The sequence below is a fragment of the Pterocles gutturalis genome, unplaced genomic scaffold (genome assembly GCF_000699245.1).
Source record: "Pterocles gutturalis isolate BGI_N339 unplaced genomic scaffold, ASM69924v1 scaffold44663, whole genome shotgun sequence".
NCBI classification, from domain to species: domain Eukaryota; kingdom Metazoa; phylum Chordata; class Aves; order Pterocliformes; family Pteroclidae; genus Pterocles; species Pterocles gutturalis.
In genome coordinates, this window is record NW_010122077.1 from 3,617 (window position 1) to 21,102 (window position 17,486).

The 17,486-nt window shown below is 38.7% G+C and overlaps 1 protein-coding gene across 1 annotated transcript; it reads left to right on the top strand.

Moving 5' to 3' along the window:
* Nucleotides 1-390: 390 nt before the first annotated feature.
* On the top strand, nt 391-17,240 carry RRP1B (ribosomal RNA processing 1B). Its single transcript, XM_010077419.1, has 15 exons — nt 391-420; nt 1,341-1,398; nt 2,124-2,209; nt 3,216-3,277; nt 5,493-5,622; nt 6,989-7,053; nt 7,602-7,765; nt 8,300-8,391; nt 9,191-9,288; nt 9,801-9,820; nt 10,237-10,362; nt 11,160-11,896; nt 14,778-14,924; nt 15,656-15,722; nt 16,837-17,240. The coding sequence occupies exons 1-15, from the start codon at nt 391-393 to the stop codon at nt 17,025-17,027; spliced, it is 2,073 nt and encodes a 690-aa protein (XP_010075721.1). The 3' UTR covers nt 17,028-17,240.
* The last annotated feature ends 246 nt before the right edge of the window (nt 17,241-17,486 follow it).

Here is a 17,486-nt window from a genome sequence, read left to right on the forward strand (position 1 = left end):
TGTTAAAATTAGATATGATGGCCTCATTAAAAATATCTGTCAGGCTTGGTGCTAAAAATATGCCAGAGGGATTTATCAGAATTTTCTTAGTATTCATCTCACCTCGTCTGTGATGTCTTTGAAATCTTTGTTACAAGATAGAAGCTTACTGTTGTGGAATCACTGAACTATGCCAAGTTGCCTTCCAGTTAGTGTGCTTACAGTAGGAACCAAGGTTTGCTGAAGAGAATATATTAAAAAAAGTCAAATAAAGCAGGGAACAGAGGGAGCTGCAGGAAAACATTTTGGTGAAAATGTGGGATTTTTCAATTTCATTCAGACTTCTTCTGTACTGTAGGTGGCTTCAGCCCAGAAGAACTGCTAAAAATATGGAAGGGCTTGTTCTATTGTATGTGGATGCAGGATAAACCTCTGCTACAGGTATAGTAACTGGTTTTATATTTGCTTGAGTGGATCTCATGTAGGGAGATACTCATTTAGAATAGTGAAAATTAACTTAGTTTTGCTCACCTTTTTTTTTTTTTTCTCCCTTGTTCTTATATGTGACATGTGCAGGAGAGGTGACTGTAACTCAGTGGCCCTCACCATGTGAACAGAAGCCTAAATGGCATCATGTTTGGAGTCACCCTCGGAATGGCAGGTGTAGCTGTTTGCCTTCCAAAACCAGAACTGAAGTATATAGTGTTGTTAAGTGCATTGATTTGGTGGAACTAAAGCAGTAACAGCAGGTTGCCCTTAACTGCAGCTACAACATACGTCCATAGCTAGCCTAGTTTGAAAGGTTAACACTTCCTTTTCTTTTGTTAGTTTGGTGGCACTCCCTCTACTGCCACTTTTCTCTACTGCTGAGTTTTGTCAGCTACTACCAGTTTGTGTCCCTTCTTTCAAAAGATGCCAGTTTTGGAGTACCAAATTCTAGTAACCTCACTTAATCAGTCTTCAAATCACACGTCTGTTTGCGTGAGCAGGGTTTATCTCATACGTAGCACAGAGAGCTCCATTTAATTAAGCTAGAAGAAAACAATACCCCTAAAATTTTACATCATTTGCTAATTCAAATACATGGGATTTTTTTCCTCCTAATTTGATTTTGTCTGCTGTCAAAAAGATGATTTGTGCAGAGATGTGGTGAAATGGATGGGACTTGATACCCTTGAGTCTTCTCTTAGAACTGCTCCAATCCCAGTGTAAGGATAACTGCAGTATTAAACATCCGTTAAGAGAATATTTTTAATTTTGAGGGATATTTCATTATACTCCTTGCTGTTTTCTGATTGCATGTTTAGTGAGGATACCAAGTTCTGAAATCTGCTATGGTAACAATATTTATTTACTTCTAGGAGGAACTTGCAGGCAATATCTCACAGCTTATCCATGTAATTCAGAATACAGAGGCTCGTAAGTACTATTTTGTTATGTAACACTTTGTAAGGTACTTTGATCTTTGGTGATTCTGAGGCAACTATCACAGTGCCAGAATAGAGACAGCCAGATAGGGGTGCTTCTTTGGGTTTTTTTTTTTTGCTTTTTGTCCAGCTGGTGTGTGTGATTGCATTAAGGAAAGCATGCAATGCGGTTTGTTTCTGGTTGTTACAGGGGAAGAGTTGTATCTCTAGTGTGATATAGGTGAGTCTTCGCAGGGTGGGTAGCAAAGCAAACGTGTCCCCTTACTTTGCCATTCTGCATAGACTTATTTGTTCTGTGTATTTCCTACTCAAAACCAACCTTGTTCCGTGAGATATTTAGCACCTAGTGCTCAAAATACTCTTGGAATAGAGTGCTCAGTCAATGCTAAAACTTGCATAGATAGAAGTGAGTGCAGAATGGATATTTTGCTCTAACTTGTGTGTAAAAAAACCAACATATATACAAAGCTGTCCCTGTAATCACACTTGTCTTTAAAAGTAGCTGTGTGCCTTTTCTTGTGTTGTTCTGAAGTTTAATTGACTTGTCCTTGTACATGTCTCAAGCATGTCTTCCCATAGCTCTATCCCAGTCACTAGGCAAATCCCTAGGGAAATGCAGCCCTTTCTCATGTTGAAATGATTTTTTGAGATTCTTTTAGGTTAGCAAAATAAACTGTTGTGCCAGACATGCAGATGTTTTTTCTTACGCTCTTACAGGACACCTGTTCATTCAGACATTTTGGCAAACTATGAACCGTGAATGGAATGGGATAGACAATCTGCGTCTTGATAAGTACTACATGGTAATATTAACTCTCTTCTAGATATTTTATGCAAGAAAAGATGTGATGGTGGTGTGCTGGAAGGCAGCTTTGTCTGCATATGCATTTATGTATATTGTAAGAGAAGGCAAGTGGATGTCTTCGTGACGCATTGCAAGAGATACTTGTTTTAAAGGCTTTCACTCACCACTGCAAATCTAAAAGCCGTTATGGTGCTTTCTTGTTTGCCTTCCCTTATAGCATAGTGATGTTTCTCATTGATGTCTATATGGAATATAAATACTGTCTCTGAGGACACTGCATCAACATGAGTTATTTAGATCAGATTGTTTAAAGACTTTTTAATGACTTTGTATAAAGTAGTCACTAGAACCCCAACTTTCTACTACTAAAGTATCTGCTGTAGTACCTTCAGCTATCACAATTCTTTCTGTAGGAAACACTATATTAAAACAAATGGTAAAAACAGTGAGAGAAGGATCTTAGAAGACCTACCTTTGTAAAGAACTAAATCACATTAATCTTCTTCTTTGAAAGAAGTTAATTGCAGGTACATCACTGTTGTTTTTTTTTCCTCGGTGTTAGCAGAAACCAGGTGTTTCAGTAAGTGAAGTGTTTTGAGACAGCTTATTGTCGCTAATTTACATATGGCCATCTCTTAGTGCAAGTTTCAAGTATATTAAATTATTATTGTTATCATCTGCCCTGTGTTATAATCTCCAGTTTAAGCTATGGGGTTTTTAGGTTTGACAGCACTTAATGAAGAAATCAGGGAGCAAGAGAAAGCTGTATAGTAGAAATGGTCATGGATTTTTCTGAGCTTAGGATATAAAAATAGTTTATTGTCTTTTGAGCTTCTGTTGCTTGATAAGATAGACAAGTCTGTCAAAAATGTTTGTATGAAGAAGCTTTCCACCTTGTTTTGCTACGAAGAGGTTTCCTAAAAAGTCTGTTCATATTATAGTCACAGTAACTTCTTCATCTGTTTTCATGAACAACGTGTAGTAACAGATTTTGTACTTTGCAGTTAATGCGTATGATTTTGAGGCAGTCCTTTGAAGTACTGAAAAGAAATGAGTGGGATGAAAGGTAAGCAGATTTCTGAATGTAGTTACATCATAAAGAAGGTACCTGATTTACCTTTATCAAATACATTTTCATTGAATAGATCCTTTTTCTCTGTAGATGGCGCTGTCATGAAGTCTTAACGCTAAGGCTTATTTCTTCTTCAGATCGCAGATCCGTAGTTCAGAAATGAGGTTAGGTGTTATACTTCATTAAGTTAAATACACACTGCAATCGATAACTCTCATGCTCAACCTAAGCCATTTAGTGCATGTTTCACAGAAAGAGATTTTAAAAAGTAATTCATATATGCTTATGCAAAACCTGAATGTAGGAGCTTATCACGTGGTATTCCAAGCAGTCGTGAAATCTGAGGGCTCCAAATTTTTCATGGAGTTTGCTAGATCTGACTGATTTAGCCAGGAGAACTATCAGTGGGCTATCACCTGTGGAGAGATTAAACAGGGAACCTGTACCCAGAAAATACAGAATAGGAATTTTTTTTGTTTTGTTGTTTTTCTGATTGTCTGTGACTTAAAAAAAAAAAAAGTATTTTACTCTGTTTAATCACAGTGACTTGTCTATTGATAAGACATAACTCCTTAATTGTAAACTGGCTTCCTGTTTGTTGTATACATCAGTGGTTTTGTTTGTGTTTCTTCCATATTCTATCAAATGGCAAGTAATTGCAGTCATCTTGCTCTGTCTAGAGCTCTTGTACCACTTCTAAGGTTACTCTGTGTTTAAACTGATGAAGAGCTTTTAAGTCTTTTAATTAAAAGTGCTTGATAACCTAGTGCTAAGGTTATCCTTTCTCTTTTGCCTTCTGAAATGCAGAATGCATATAGGCATGTTTTTGTGAAAATGGAATACAAAGCTAAAGCACACCCCATCCTTTCTGTTCTATCTTAATTTTGCATTGGGCAAATACTCACAGCTTGAAGAGATTAAAATGTTCCTTGACAGGAACAGGAAGCATGGGAGGAGGTTTGATAAAGCCAGAGTCCTCCTTCCCCACACCTATTCCGAAAGACATGTCACCCAAACTGATCTCTGACAAGGTTTCTTAGGGCTCTGGCCTCCCTTTTTCCAGCTTCACTGGAAGGATGTCCTGCAAGGCCCTTCACGATCAGAGGACTCAGTGTGGGAAGAGAAGATCGTTATTTGTTCCTTTGCAGAGTGAGGGAGCTGAAGAGCTTCCTTTCCCTCCTATTTGGAGCCTAAGAAGCTGCTTACCATATCTTACATTTCTCTTTTTTTTTTTTTTTTAATAATTCTGAAGATAGAAGTATTAAAGTAGAACCAAAATAATCTTTATGGCTTTGGAATGGTTTAAATTCTGTTTGGAACTCAAAATGTTTGTTTTGGGCAAAATTGCAGGAGATCCCACAGAACGCCAGGAGAGAAAGCATGGAATATACTAAACTGCTCTTTCCTGAAAGATAGCAAGGATAGGCCTCAGGAAAAAAAAAAAAAAAAGTCCCAAGTGCTGCTTAGGTGCAGCAATGACAGCATGTCTTTTTGAGCCACATCACTCCAGCACTATTTGTTGGTACCCCAGAAGTCAGTAAATGAACAGAGCCGCAGTCCTGCTTGTACACAGCTCAGTCACTTCTGGTTTGAGCTATTGGGTTGATGATTTTTTTATCCCTAGCTTCGCCCTTTATCTGTTCTTCAGTGTAATTGTTTTGCTCTAAGGGTTAGTGGCTAACATACTTTAACAAAGGCAAAATCTGCACATTCAAAATGAGTTTGAGAAGGATCGGTATTAAATTTAATCCTTGAGTGTGCACCAAAATGAATATAGTCTCATAAAATGGAAGAGTATGAGGTGTTGCCCATCAGGGATGGATGAATATGACAGCTGTGTCTTTGGAATGCCCTGCTCAAATGGCCGAATCCCTCCTCCTACCCATCAATCATATGGCATAATAAACTTCAGTCCAAATTAAGGTGTGAATTTTACAACAGTGATTTTCACTGTAGCAAACTGCATTGAGTGGATTGTCCTAATGCTGCAAAATCATCTGATCTGATTATGGATGGATTTTTTTTAAAGTTTGCTTTAAGATGTGAAAATTGGTCACTGGATTTGTTTCTTATGAGTGTTGGATAACCATCTCAACTGGTAAAACTGTGAATGACTAGGGTTTTTGTTTTTTCAAAGCAAATGGAACATGAGCAATTGAATATTAGTATCTTGTTCTTTTTTTCTCTTTTTTTTTTTTTTTTTTCCCAGTCTAATTGAACTATTCCTGCAGCTACTAATGAAAGAAGTTATGGACCCAGACAGCAATGCTCCCACTGGGATAAAGTTACATTTCGTTGATATCTATCTGGATGAATTGGCTAAAGTTGGTGCAAAGGAGGTCAGAAAATATGTTGTGATTTTCTTCCTGATTAATGTTAATTGTAGCATGCAGCATTTTAGAAGAAATATAATTTTTAGATCATGTATGTTTTTTAACAGTTTTGAATGGAACGTAGCAACATTGAATAAGCATGAAGAAACTGACTTATTAAAATTTATGCTTATACTTTTATTCATGTCTTAGTGTATACAGTGAAAATATAGTAGTTTCTCTCAAGTTCCTGAGTACTGCTATACTGCTCCAAATTGAGGTTGGAAATTGAGAGAAAAGTTAGACCATTCTCATTTGTTTGTTTCAACAGAAAGGACTTAATATCTTTTCCCTTGTGTGAACATCTTTGCCAGTCTTTGCTTTTGTAAAAACTGACATAAAGCCTGCTCTTGGCTGATTGTATAACACCTAACTAGAGGAAGAAAGTGAGCTTTCCAAGTTGTCTAATTTTTATTTATTGTTGGCTTCAAACCTTGTTGGCTGTGCAGTTAGCAATTTACCCACTACATCCAGTTGTTCGTTTTACTGATGATGCCTGTCTTTCTCTGATGTATATTGCTGTTGCCCTTAATTTTGGTTCATGTTACAGCGATGCAGTTTTGCAGCAGCTGAAAGCCTGTTACTGCAGCTGTCGCTGCTCAACTTCTTCCAAAGAGTATTTCTCTGGCTACTCCACTAGGTCGAGCTGCCCACTGCCCCACGTTTCGCTACAGGCTCATTCACCTCCTCTTGTTTCTGGCATCTGATACATCTTGTGATGGACAAAGCAGTTATTCTTTGTATTCTTTGCAGCCAGTATTGAAAGCAATCATGCCTTCAGCTTTTGTGTTTCTGGATTGTGGAGTGTGAGAGAGAAGATGTCTGCACAAAAGAAGGGCCCACGCTTGGAAACCAAATAATTTCTACAGCTCCACTGTCAGAAAACTCTGGCTAAGCCACTCACAAGAGGCATGAGGAATTAGTCCCGTAGACTATTTGAAATCACAGCTGATGTTCATAAATTGAATTTAGGTGGTTTGGGTCCAAGCAGTCCAGTTAAGAGAAAGTCAGATCTTATTCATATCTACTACAGACCTTCTTTGTGAAACTGCACAAAATTATTTAAGTTTTCTCAGCCTCGTGTTTCCATATCTAAAATAAGAAGCTTTGTTATTTTTCTGTACTCAATAGATTAAACTCTGCAAAGCGGTCAACATTTTTATAATATCTGGAAGGTAGCGGTAACAAAAAGTCACTGGATACTCTTGTCAGTTGGTATTAGAGAGTATGCTGAAAGACTCTGACTTAACTTCTGAAAGATACAAAATATTCAAGGAACTTGAGTGTACACATAAAATACTGTACTCATTTATTTTTTTTTCTAATCATACAGCTCACAGCAGACCAGAATCTGAAGTTCATTGAACCTTTCTGCAAAATTGCTGCCAAATCAAAGGAGTAAGTTAAATGAATGGATAAATTTTTTTTTTAAGGATTAAGAAATTCTGCATGTACCACTCTACATGGTAATAAATGGATTGAAGAGTCATAGTATAACTTCAGAATGTAGAGAAAGAAGAATATTTTACTAACAATGTGCACAGTCATTTGAAGTTAACTTGTGTTTACCAAAGCTATAGATAATCTTAATTAATTTATAAGAACGATATCAACCTCAAGTGTTTTTTTCTGTTTGTTTGTTTGTTTGTTTTTAAACATGCATAGAACAGCTGAGCTGGTTAGTCTTTGTTGTTGCAGTGTAATATAGAGCAGCATATGAACATAGTGAAATTTAAGAGGGGAACATTAGCAGGACACTGTTTAAGGACTTCTGTTTCGGAAGTAGCAAGTTCACTTTCCTCATCTGGAGGGCTAGATCCTCTTCCACTTTGTTCTTTCTTACCCGTTTTCCCGGTGTCCCTCAAATTTCCATTTTTTTAACGTGAAAGGGAAGAGTGTGCATGTTGCTGCCTTTTGATTCTCATCCCTGCTATCTTGTAACACAGTCGATGTGTGCTGCATGCCATAGCCACTGGTATCTTTGAGCTCATTGTGGATCAGTCACCCTACGCCATCGAGGACCTAATGAAAGAACTGGGTAGCAAAAGTGATGAAGAGGATGTGTCTGAAGAAGACAAGCAGGAAGATGAAGAGGTGCTTAAAACTAAAGGTGAGGAGAAAGTTCTAAATGACCTTGGTAACACTTTTTTGAAACAGTCAAACACACATTCAAGGTGTTGTAAGGATAATTGTGTTTTCTTTCTTCTCTTCAGATGTGATGAAACGAAAGTGACTCCAAAAGAACATGTCACAAAAATCAGTGGTCTCCATAAAATCAGGCAATATGAGCTTTCTGCAGCAGTGCTAGATGATAACCCAGTCTGGCTTTTGATGTCCATAACATTTTTGAAGAAGATGAGGCATTCTGTGGGAGTTTTAAATAATTTTTAAAAAATAGTAAAAAAGATGAGCAGGAAAGTTTACAATCCAGATATACTCTGGTACAGAGGCAATTTTTTAGAAGGTGCTCAGATAATGCCACAGTTGTGTATTGCCTGATGGTGACATAAAGTAGTTAAATCAGTTCAAGCTCACAAGATTGCATGAAGAAAAATGCCCCTGATCTTCTGTCAGAGTAGCCTGTGCTATCTCAGTTTTTACAAACTAAACATTAACATTCAGTCTTTTTTTTTTGTAGTAGCAGAAAGATGTTTGTCAAGAAAATCACCGCAGAGCTCTGAAGAAACAGAGGATGTTTCTGAAAATGCTGATGACGGCATTGGGACTGTTCTTCAGGTTTGTGGCTTGCTTGCCCTGTTATTGATACTCTCCCTCTGTCTTCTTTTTTCTCATCCTTTTCAAGAGGTACAGAAGGGTGTTAATTGGATAAACATTACAAAATTTTAATCTCCTCCTATTTTAGTGTAAGGTAGTATTTATGTAACGTGTACTCTGTGCACGTAAGAGAATGAATCCATATCTAAATTCTGAACTTTCCTTCTCTCCCATACCTTCTTTTTTCTGCTCCTCTCTTCCTATTTCAAGACTTCAAAATGTATGGTAAAAGCCAAGTTACTGTGGGTGGTGAAGCAATCAGCATTAAGTTTCATTGACAGTAAGAGCAAAAGTAATGGAGGATAACTCGTTTCATTTTTAGTTTTTTAGACCTACTTACAGTGTAGGGTAGTATTTTTGACAGATCCACCCATCAAACACACATGCAGGTAGATAATGCTTCATGCATCTGTGGCTTTTAAGCAAGAATTAGGACATGACACGCTTTAAATCTGATATTTAGCTAAATATTTGCAGGAGTTTTGAAGTTGGTTGGCTTCTCTCGAGTAAGAATTAAGGTTAGGAATGTTTGAGACAGTGATGTTGAGTTCAACTGTTCTGTTAATAAAGCAACCATCTGTAAATGTCAGTGTGCATGTGTGAATGGGGTGTAAATTTTAACGGAGAAAAAAAAATACTTTAGGTTTAAAGGATCTGGCTGTTTAAAGGATGCCTGAAGTGTTGATAACATGAGTCACATGAGGTTATCTTGCATGAATAAGCTAACTAAGAGAAGCTGTATCATACTTTTCTCCAACAGTTTGATTATAAGGCTGTTGCTGACAAACTCTTTGAATCTGCGAGCAAGAAAAATACACCCTCCCTTAACAGAAAGCGTCTATACAAGCTGGTCAAAAAGTGAGTTCTATTGAAATACACATTGCAGGTACCACCTCATCCTAGACAACTTTTGCTTTGCTTTCTTTCCACCCTCACTTGTCCTGGTGACAATGTCACAAGAGCAGGCTTGTCTCATGGCCCTGGATAACATCCATGAAGTACCTGAAGCCTGTGCTACTCTTCCTCATTGGTAATAGACAACGGCAGCTAGCTGAGGTGTATCAACACCGGGTGGAAGTGTACTGCAGGATGTGACACATCAGATTGTGTGTGATACAAGTTACAGATACGGGAGAAGTGTGAAATTGCTGTTTTCTCAATATTTTTCGGTGATTTGGTTTGAGGTTTTCAATTTCTGAGGCAGATCTCTTCTGGAATGAGCTCTTTGTAACTTCCTGTGTAAAATGCGTTGTTCCTATTTTGGCAAAACCATTAAAAGTACAGTGACACTATGTTGCTAGTGTTATTATTGGTAATAAACCAGTAATAGTGTTTTGTTTTTCCTTCTGTCCCTTCTTTCGCACCTCCAGGTTCCAGGATTTAGCAGAAGGTAAGGACTGAGCAGCATACCGACACAGTAGTTTCTTTCCATTAAAGGATGTCTAATGTTCCAGAACAGTGTGTATTGCAAATCCTTTTTTTTTTTTCTTTTTTTTAAATGTGTATTTCAAAAATACAGTTTTGGAAGTTTTGTGGGGGTTTTTTGATTCTCATTAAGACACATTACATGTTTTGGGGAGATGGCCAAATCTCTTTCACAATTTGAGCAACCTTGTATTTTGGCCTTAAGTGAAAGATGATTGTTTTTACTTAAATAGGAATCACTTGTATGATTTTCTTTCGGGTTGAGTGGAGAACAAGGAGTTGGTTTTCTTTCTGTGGGAGTTATGCTGTATATGAACAGCATAACTGTTCCTAAAAATAGAACTATTAGTTTTCAGATACCTTATCCTTCCTTCTCAACAGGAATCTTCCCACAAGATTTTCCTGAAGATGTTTCTACAGATGAAGACGATGATGAATTCAGCAGGGGAAGGCGAAAGAAAAAATCTTTCAAGCCTTGGGAGAGAAACAAGTTGGAAAAAGTAAAAGGTAAGGCATGATCTCTTTTGGAGAGAGACAATCTGCAGTCACTTGTGTAATTTGGCTAAATATCAGATACAAGCTGTTCTGAAGAAGGCAAACCTGTTGTTCAGGATGTGCTGATTTGTAACATTTTGCAATGAAGGTTAAATGTGAAATTAAGGTCTCTTTGAAGGTGGTGGGAATTTTGATACCAATTTTTAGGCAAGCATCACCTCAAAAATTTCAGTCAAAAGCAGAACTGGAAGCAGTTGTTTGCATTGCTCTATTGAGCAGTTCCATTTGCTGTAGGAAAACAGAGACATCAGTCTTCTCAACATAGGATGACTGTTAGAATATAGGAATTTGGGGGGTATTTATGGAAAGGTGTAGAGAGTTGCTGAGAACCAGGTGCAGGTATTTTTAGCATCACGGCTTATATTGACGTGGCACAAGCCCAATCATACCCAAAAATATTTCACCAAACTACTGAACCCCTGAGTTGCCCCTCTGATGGGCTTAACAGGTGCATAATAACAACTTTTTCTAGCAATATTGCTATACAAAACAGAGTTACCACAGGGAATGGCTTAGATGTTAGCTGTGGCAAGGCAAGATCAGCAAAATATTAATTAGGCCAGTCGTCAGAGGAATGCAATGTCCTGACCAGCTGTAATAGTAAAACTGTTGTGCTGGCTGATAGCAGGAAAATGGTATGCCTATTTTAAAATAAAAGAAAAAAAAAAGGAAAGAAATAGAAAAGTTGTTGTAAGTACCTTCGCATTTCACATCTGTGTTATGTGGCATTCTTTTTTGGGTGGATTTAGAGAATGAAGAAGAGATGTCAAGTGCAAAGGAGGTGTCAGTTCCACAGAAGAAGAGGAAAAAAAGGAAGAAGAGGGACAGCCCAAGTGCTGATTCTGGAACAGCTGATGGAAATTGTGAGGAGGGAATAGCTGAAACATCTGGATCTAATGTTTTTAGCCAGGAAAAGGTGCCAGAAAATAACAAGGAAAGGAAGAAGAAGAAATTGCTAGTAAATGAGGCAAATGAGACCACAAATGTAGCAACTGAGATCAGAGAAAATCATAGTATCTCTGTCCAGAACAGTCCAGCTAACGCACAACAGAGTGCAAAGAGTCAGTTGAAGAAAATGAACCCAAAAGTGCAAAACGTTCCTGTAAAACCAGCATGTCAGAATGGACCAGCTAATACCAGTGAGGCAGAGGATGTCAGCCCATCTGTCACACCGATATCTCCGAAGGTTGTGAAAAAGAAACAGGAAGCAGTGGCTGTCTTGATGAATGGGAATGCCCTTTTGCAGCAAACCGACATGAAGTCCAACAAGGAGGGTGTGCTGGAGACCCGGTCAGGAGATGTAAGCTCTGAATCTGCGCACTCCAGAAAGGTCAAATTGAAGACAAAGCTAGTCAGTCTGGAAGGGGTTAAAGTCTCCAGCCAGAAAGCAGCAACATTGAAAAAGAAGAGAAAAGTAAAAGAGGTGCTAAGCTCTGTGGAAGCCAATGGAGTTCTGGAGACTGAGTGCAAGAAAAGCAGGAAGGGGGTATGTATATCTCATTCTTTTCTCTGCCTTCTTCATGAATTGCCAGGCTTGTTTTCAAATTTGGCTTTAGCTTTCTGAGCATGGGGCTTCATGGGCAGGCTGCGTGCTGAGGTCATCATGCATTGTCACCAAAAAGAACTCAGTTCACCAGAAATCCACACCCACCATCACAGCCTTGTGCCCTCCTGTACAATGACACTAAAGCCTGTGCCAACTATTTAGCTGGAAGAATTAATCTAGCTGAAACTTGGGTTGTTAGGGTACGGGGTTGTCTTTTTTTCTTCTCTTTTTCCTTATTTTTGCATGGGGTCTCTGGTTGAGCTAATGGCATGTTCACAAAGGACATATTTTGGCAAAAGGATGAGAACGGGAAGATGTAACATCGTTTTGCAGCAGCAGCAGCACACCATTAGATTAGTAAAAGCTTCTGGTGAAATTGCCCACAGCAATTCTATTAGTAGCTTCTTTTGCTAGCTCACTTCTTCATCTTAAACAAATGGTTCGTGCTGTATGGGTAAAGTATTTGGGGAAGGAGCAAACAGAGAATGCGACAGTGTGACCTTCAATGTCATCAATGGCTGTATGATCACATTTATGAACGGTCCAGTTTCTTATAGACAATACAGTGGTTTTTTGCTAGGAAGGTCTGATTGTAGTAGTCTTCAAAAATTTATGTCTTGCAGTTTGGGAACAAGCTAGGTTATTTCCCCCTCTGCCTTCCACCCCCATTTTCTTCTTGGCAGTAAGTAGAATAGGGTTGATTTTGCTCAGTGATTTGAGAGTTAAGAAGTATTTTGCACTGTGTATTTTTGGTAGCATGGCTCAGAGAGCGAGCGCAGGGGTTCTTCCCTCTCCTGCCACTGAAATTCTTTTAACTGCTCATTTCCTTTGTGTATATTCACCCTAACACATTTAGGGGTTCAATTATGGTCTTGGGAGTCTTGCAGACAATCTCCCTTTGGTGGAAAGAAAATTCATAAAGCATAAATGAGATTCAGAATACAAAACAACTCAATCTTCTGACTAAAAAGTGCATGTTACTAGCCTATTAGCTCACCTCTGTTTGACTTCAGTTTAAAACCGATTAGTTAAGTAGTGCAGCCTCGTGTATGAACTTGATATAGCCACTCAGTCCTTCAAGGGAGAAAAAATGCATTTTGAAACATTGCTTGAATAGTATTAAAATAGCTTTGACTTTTTTTTTATTTTTTTATGATAAAATACTGAGAGGGGAGAAGCAAAACATTTCTCTCTTCGCAGTATGCAAACTGCATTTTTCTCACTGTAGGGCTTCCGAAGTAGGAACCGTTGCCTTTGTCTCCTGTTGCCTAAATATTCCCTGTTACATACCTTATCTTTCATTCTCTAGAAAAGCTTAATTTCTAAGAAAATATTATTATACCACCCCCATCTCTGATTGTAAAACTTTGCTGTAATTGACCAACAGGTACAAAGAGCCACAATAGATTAAAGATGAAGTTCCTCCAAGCTTCATGAAAATTAGTTGTTGGCACAAATTAGTGTAGCCACTGAGGGAAAGGCAGCAGCATGACCCCAGCACTTGTCTGTTGGCTAGCTGGCCAGTCAGTGCACGGGCTAGCAGGCCACTCTTCCCATGTGTAATTCCAAAGAAACTACAGCATTTGCTGTTTCTTGCACAATCCAGGTAGCTGTGTGTATATGTATGTGTTGAGTGGGAGCAGGGGGTGGAGACAAGGAGAGAAATTTGTGAGCTGAGTCAGGAGGAGAATGAGAATATATAAGAAAGAAGGGGGCAAGGTAAAGCTAAAATGCACAAATCTGGAGGAAATTAGGCTTTGCTAATTTTGTTTTCATTCCTTGAGAAATGTTTTATTTCCTGGTTTTAGTTACGTAATACTGGTCTTGTGCCCAGAAATCATGAGGGGCATGTTTTGATTCTTGATTTCAAAGACAACACACACCTCCAAAGAATTAGCTTCAAATATGGAGAGGGAGAAAAAGGGGGAGGAGGGGGAAAAGCAGACAAGTTCAGTATCATTTCACAGTTTCACAGAATTCAGAAAGCTAATGTTTTTTCACTTATTTAAAGCAGAAGTGATTTTCAAATAGAAAAAGGCCATATTCCATGGACATTTTCCACAGCATGGCTGTGAACTGCTTTTAGAATTTCTCATCTGTAGGTTGATGTGAAGCATAGCTGAATTTCCCCTCACAGTGGTCCACGGATAACCTGGGGCCCATAGACAACAGATTGGAAAGCTCTGGAGCAGTACACTTCGTTAGTAGCACTGCCAGTACAGGTCTTAAGAATTGCCTTGTGCTGGAGAGAAGGGTCTCTTTAAAAGGCAATCCTAAGTATGAATTGAGGCAGCAAACTAGTAGCAATACACAATAGCTGGATTTCTGAGAGTATAGACAAACTTCACTTTTTTTTCTCCAAAGTCTCCATCTTAAGCTAAAGCTGAGTTTGTACATTAGTTGTGTACCTTATGCATCCAGAGGTATGATAGAAGAGATTTTGCTTAAGGGCAAGGAAAAAAAGAATCAGCACTTATGTGCAGGAGAGCTGGGTCAATTGTAAGGCAGCCTCATGCACATGAAGAAAACATCTTTCTTTGCAAATGTATTACGAGTTCTTCCTTCTTTGATTTGCAGTGATCTTCCTATTTCTGCTTAGAGCTTGCCTTAAACTTATATTTTCAATCATACTAACTGCAAAATTAACTCCTGAGAGTTAACCATGACAGTTAGCTTATGTGAGTACCAGCTATCTCTCTCTCAGCTGTGCCAATATTTACAGAAACCACATGGTAGGCTCTGAGCACTGATCACTGTACTAGCTATAGTTAACTACAGTACTTTTGTACTGAGAGCATTTTTTCCTTTCCCTTCTTTACAGGAAAGCAGTGCTGCTCTATCATCATTAAAGAAAAAGACAGCAAAACCAGGAGGTGATTTTGTAAAATTTGAAAAATCAACTTTACCAAAGCCAGTATTCTTCAGGAAAGCCAGAAGCACCATCTCTTCCACCAGGGCATCCATGCAGGTAATGTGATCTCACAGATGGCAGTTGAGTCTGGGCAGAGGTCTCTTCCTTAGCTACCTGCCCCAGCAAAATCTCACTTATGCTGTCTTTTCCACTCTACGTGAGTCTCCTAACATGGGCAGGTAAAACTGGAAATGCTGTTGCATTTCCTTGTAGACAGTTACACATGGCTCCAGAGTTTCAGAAAATGAGTTGTAGGCATCTTTAAAATCTCTTCTTCCTTCTCTCTGCTTTCAAAAATACCTTCTTTTTGAAAGGACACCATTCTGAACTTGCTCATTTTGCAAGAAAGCAAAAGCATAAACTGACTTTCAGTCTTGCTAAGGGACTTTGAGCCTCCATTTCTTCACATCTGTGGAGGCAGGCAACAGTGCAGGGTTCAAAAGACTGCCCTGTTTTCTAAACCTTTTTAACATACAATATCTTTTCAAGCCCTCTTTGCACTTTGAAGCCTGAGTGCAGTGGGACCAGTGTATTTAATACATAAATATCTTCTTGATTGTTGTTGAATTAGATAATGATGTTAAGGAGAGTGTGTGATTTCTTGATAAATGGAATATGTTTGCTTTTGGCTAGAAAATCAGGGGTGAGTGCTAGAGGACTGGGGGGGTTCTAAATCCAATGAAGGAAACAGGCTGCTTTGAATCAGTTTTGATGGGATGTGGGTAAAAGAACTTGTAGCATTGCCTCAGAAATCTTACTTTATTTCATGTCTTTATTTTGCTTTATAGCTGAACAAGCTGCAATCATCCAGCTCCAAAAAAGTCACGTTTGGCTTGAATAAAAACATGACTGCTGGTGAGTCTAATACATCTATGTGTCTCCACCATCTCTCTTGTAGCCAAGGAAAGGGGAAGCTGTACGCACTCATACACACCTATACTCTTCACCTCTCTAGAACAGGATGATTCTGATCCTTTTTTGTCTCTATATTTGTATATAATCGTTTAGAAACCATCCTCAAGTTCGTGTCCAGAGGAGACAGTAAAGTTTAGGACGTTTGGCCCAACAGCTAGACTGGTTCCAGGGTGCTGCATTACTGACTTGCAGAAGGAGTCTTACCAATAGAAAACTGCAGCAGAGTGATAGACTCACCGTCCTGAGCTGCCTGTTCTGCAGGGCACCTCTTAGGGAAACACGTGCACTTCACAGTCTTTATGGCTCACTTCTGTTCCCCTGGGCAAAGGTGCTGATATGCTGATAAGCTCAGGCTGTGTGACAGCAAAGTTTCAGTTTTATCTTGGCTGCCTGTGGTTTATTAATTGTAATGAGTAGATAAATGTGACTTCTCTTCAGGATCCCACATGTAAGTGGACAGTGTTCTCCCTGTTACATAAATGTCTTGCTCTATGGCATAAAAGTTTATTCTATGTATTCATTTAACTATTTTTTTTAACTCTCTGAGGTGTGCTATAAGCCATGTTCAAATTAAGAACAGTGGGTTTAGGTATATGTCTTTATGTTACTGTAACACAGCTGCACAAAGAGAAAAAAATGCCTACCTACTGGCAGAAGGAATAGCCAAGAGTCTCTAGAGCAGTGCTGTTTAACAGCCAGAGTAGAGACACTTTAACCCATTGTCATCTTTTAAACTGAAGTGCGGTGTTCTTCAGGATAGATGGAACACTTGTTTCTGAAGAGTAAGCCCAGAGTCTCCAGTGGTCTCTGAAACCATGGGGAATGGTTCACAGCCTTTCTGTGGATTGCAAGAGACCCCATCCTCAAAGAGACTCTGATAAGAGATGTGCTTCACCACCATCTCTCAATTTTTTCCACAAAGTCTTAGGCTTCTGAGCCTTAGTGATGGACCTAAAGATCTAAGACAGACTTCAGGGTTGGGCAATTCCACAACTGATTGACGGGCGCAGTTATTCCAGGAGTTCTCTTAACTTGTTTGCTTGTTTTTCAACAGAATTCAAAAAAACTGACAAAAGTATATTAGTGAGCCCAGAAGGACCCTCCCGTGTGGCTTTCAATCCTGAACAGAAACCCCGTCATGGGGTGCTGAAATCACCCACAGGTACCCCAGCAGGAGACCCTCAAGTGAAGAAACCATTTACTATAGCAGCTAAAAAGAGACCAACTGCTGTGGACTTCTTTTAAACAAACAGATGTGGCCTACTTTTGTACAGGACATTTTGCTAACCTAGAATGTTCTCTGGAGGTATTTTGAACTTCTTTATTTTTTTTTTTTAAGTTAATACAAATTGTATATACAAAATTCTGATTCTGACCTGGGTCATCGCTATTTTGACACCACTTCAGCTGTATCTTGAAATACTTGTTTTGTCTCTTTACAGAAAAGAAACAAAATCCTATCTCTGCTCAGGTTTGGTCTACAAAAAGCATGGTCTCTGCCCATGTCATTCCCAAGAGACTTGTTCATTTAACTAAAGAATGTTCAGGGTTTGATTGTTCTGGTGATTTTTATTGAGCCAGTGTAAGAAAACTTGCACTTCATGCTATTAAACTGTCTTTCATTGGACAGGGCTTAAAATGGAAAAAGATAATGTAGATTTTAAACCTACTAGTTATTCATGTATTTTAAAATTTTACCCCATA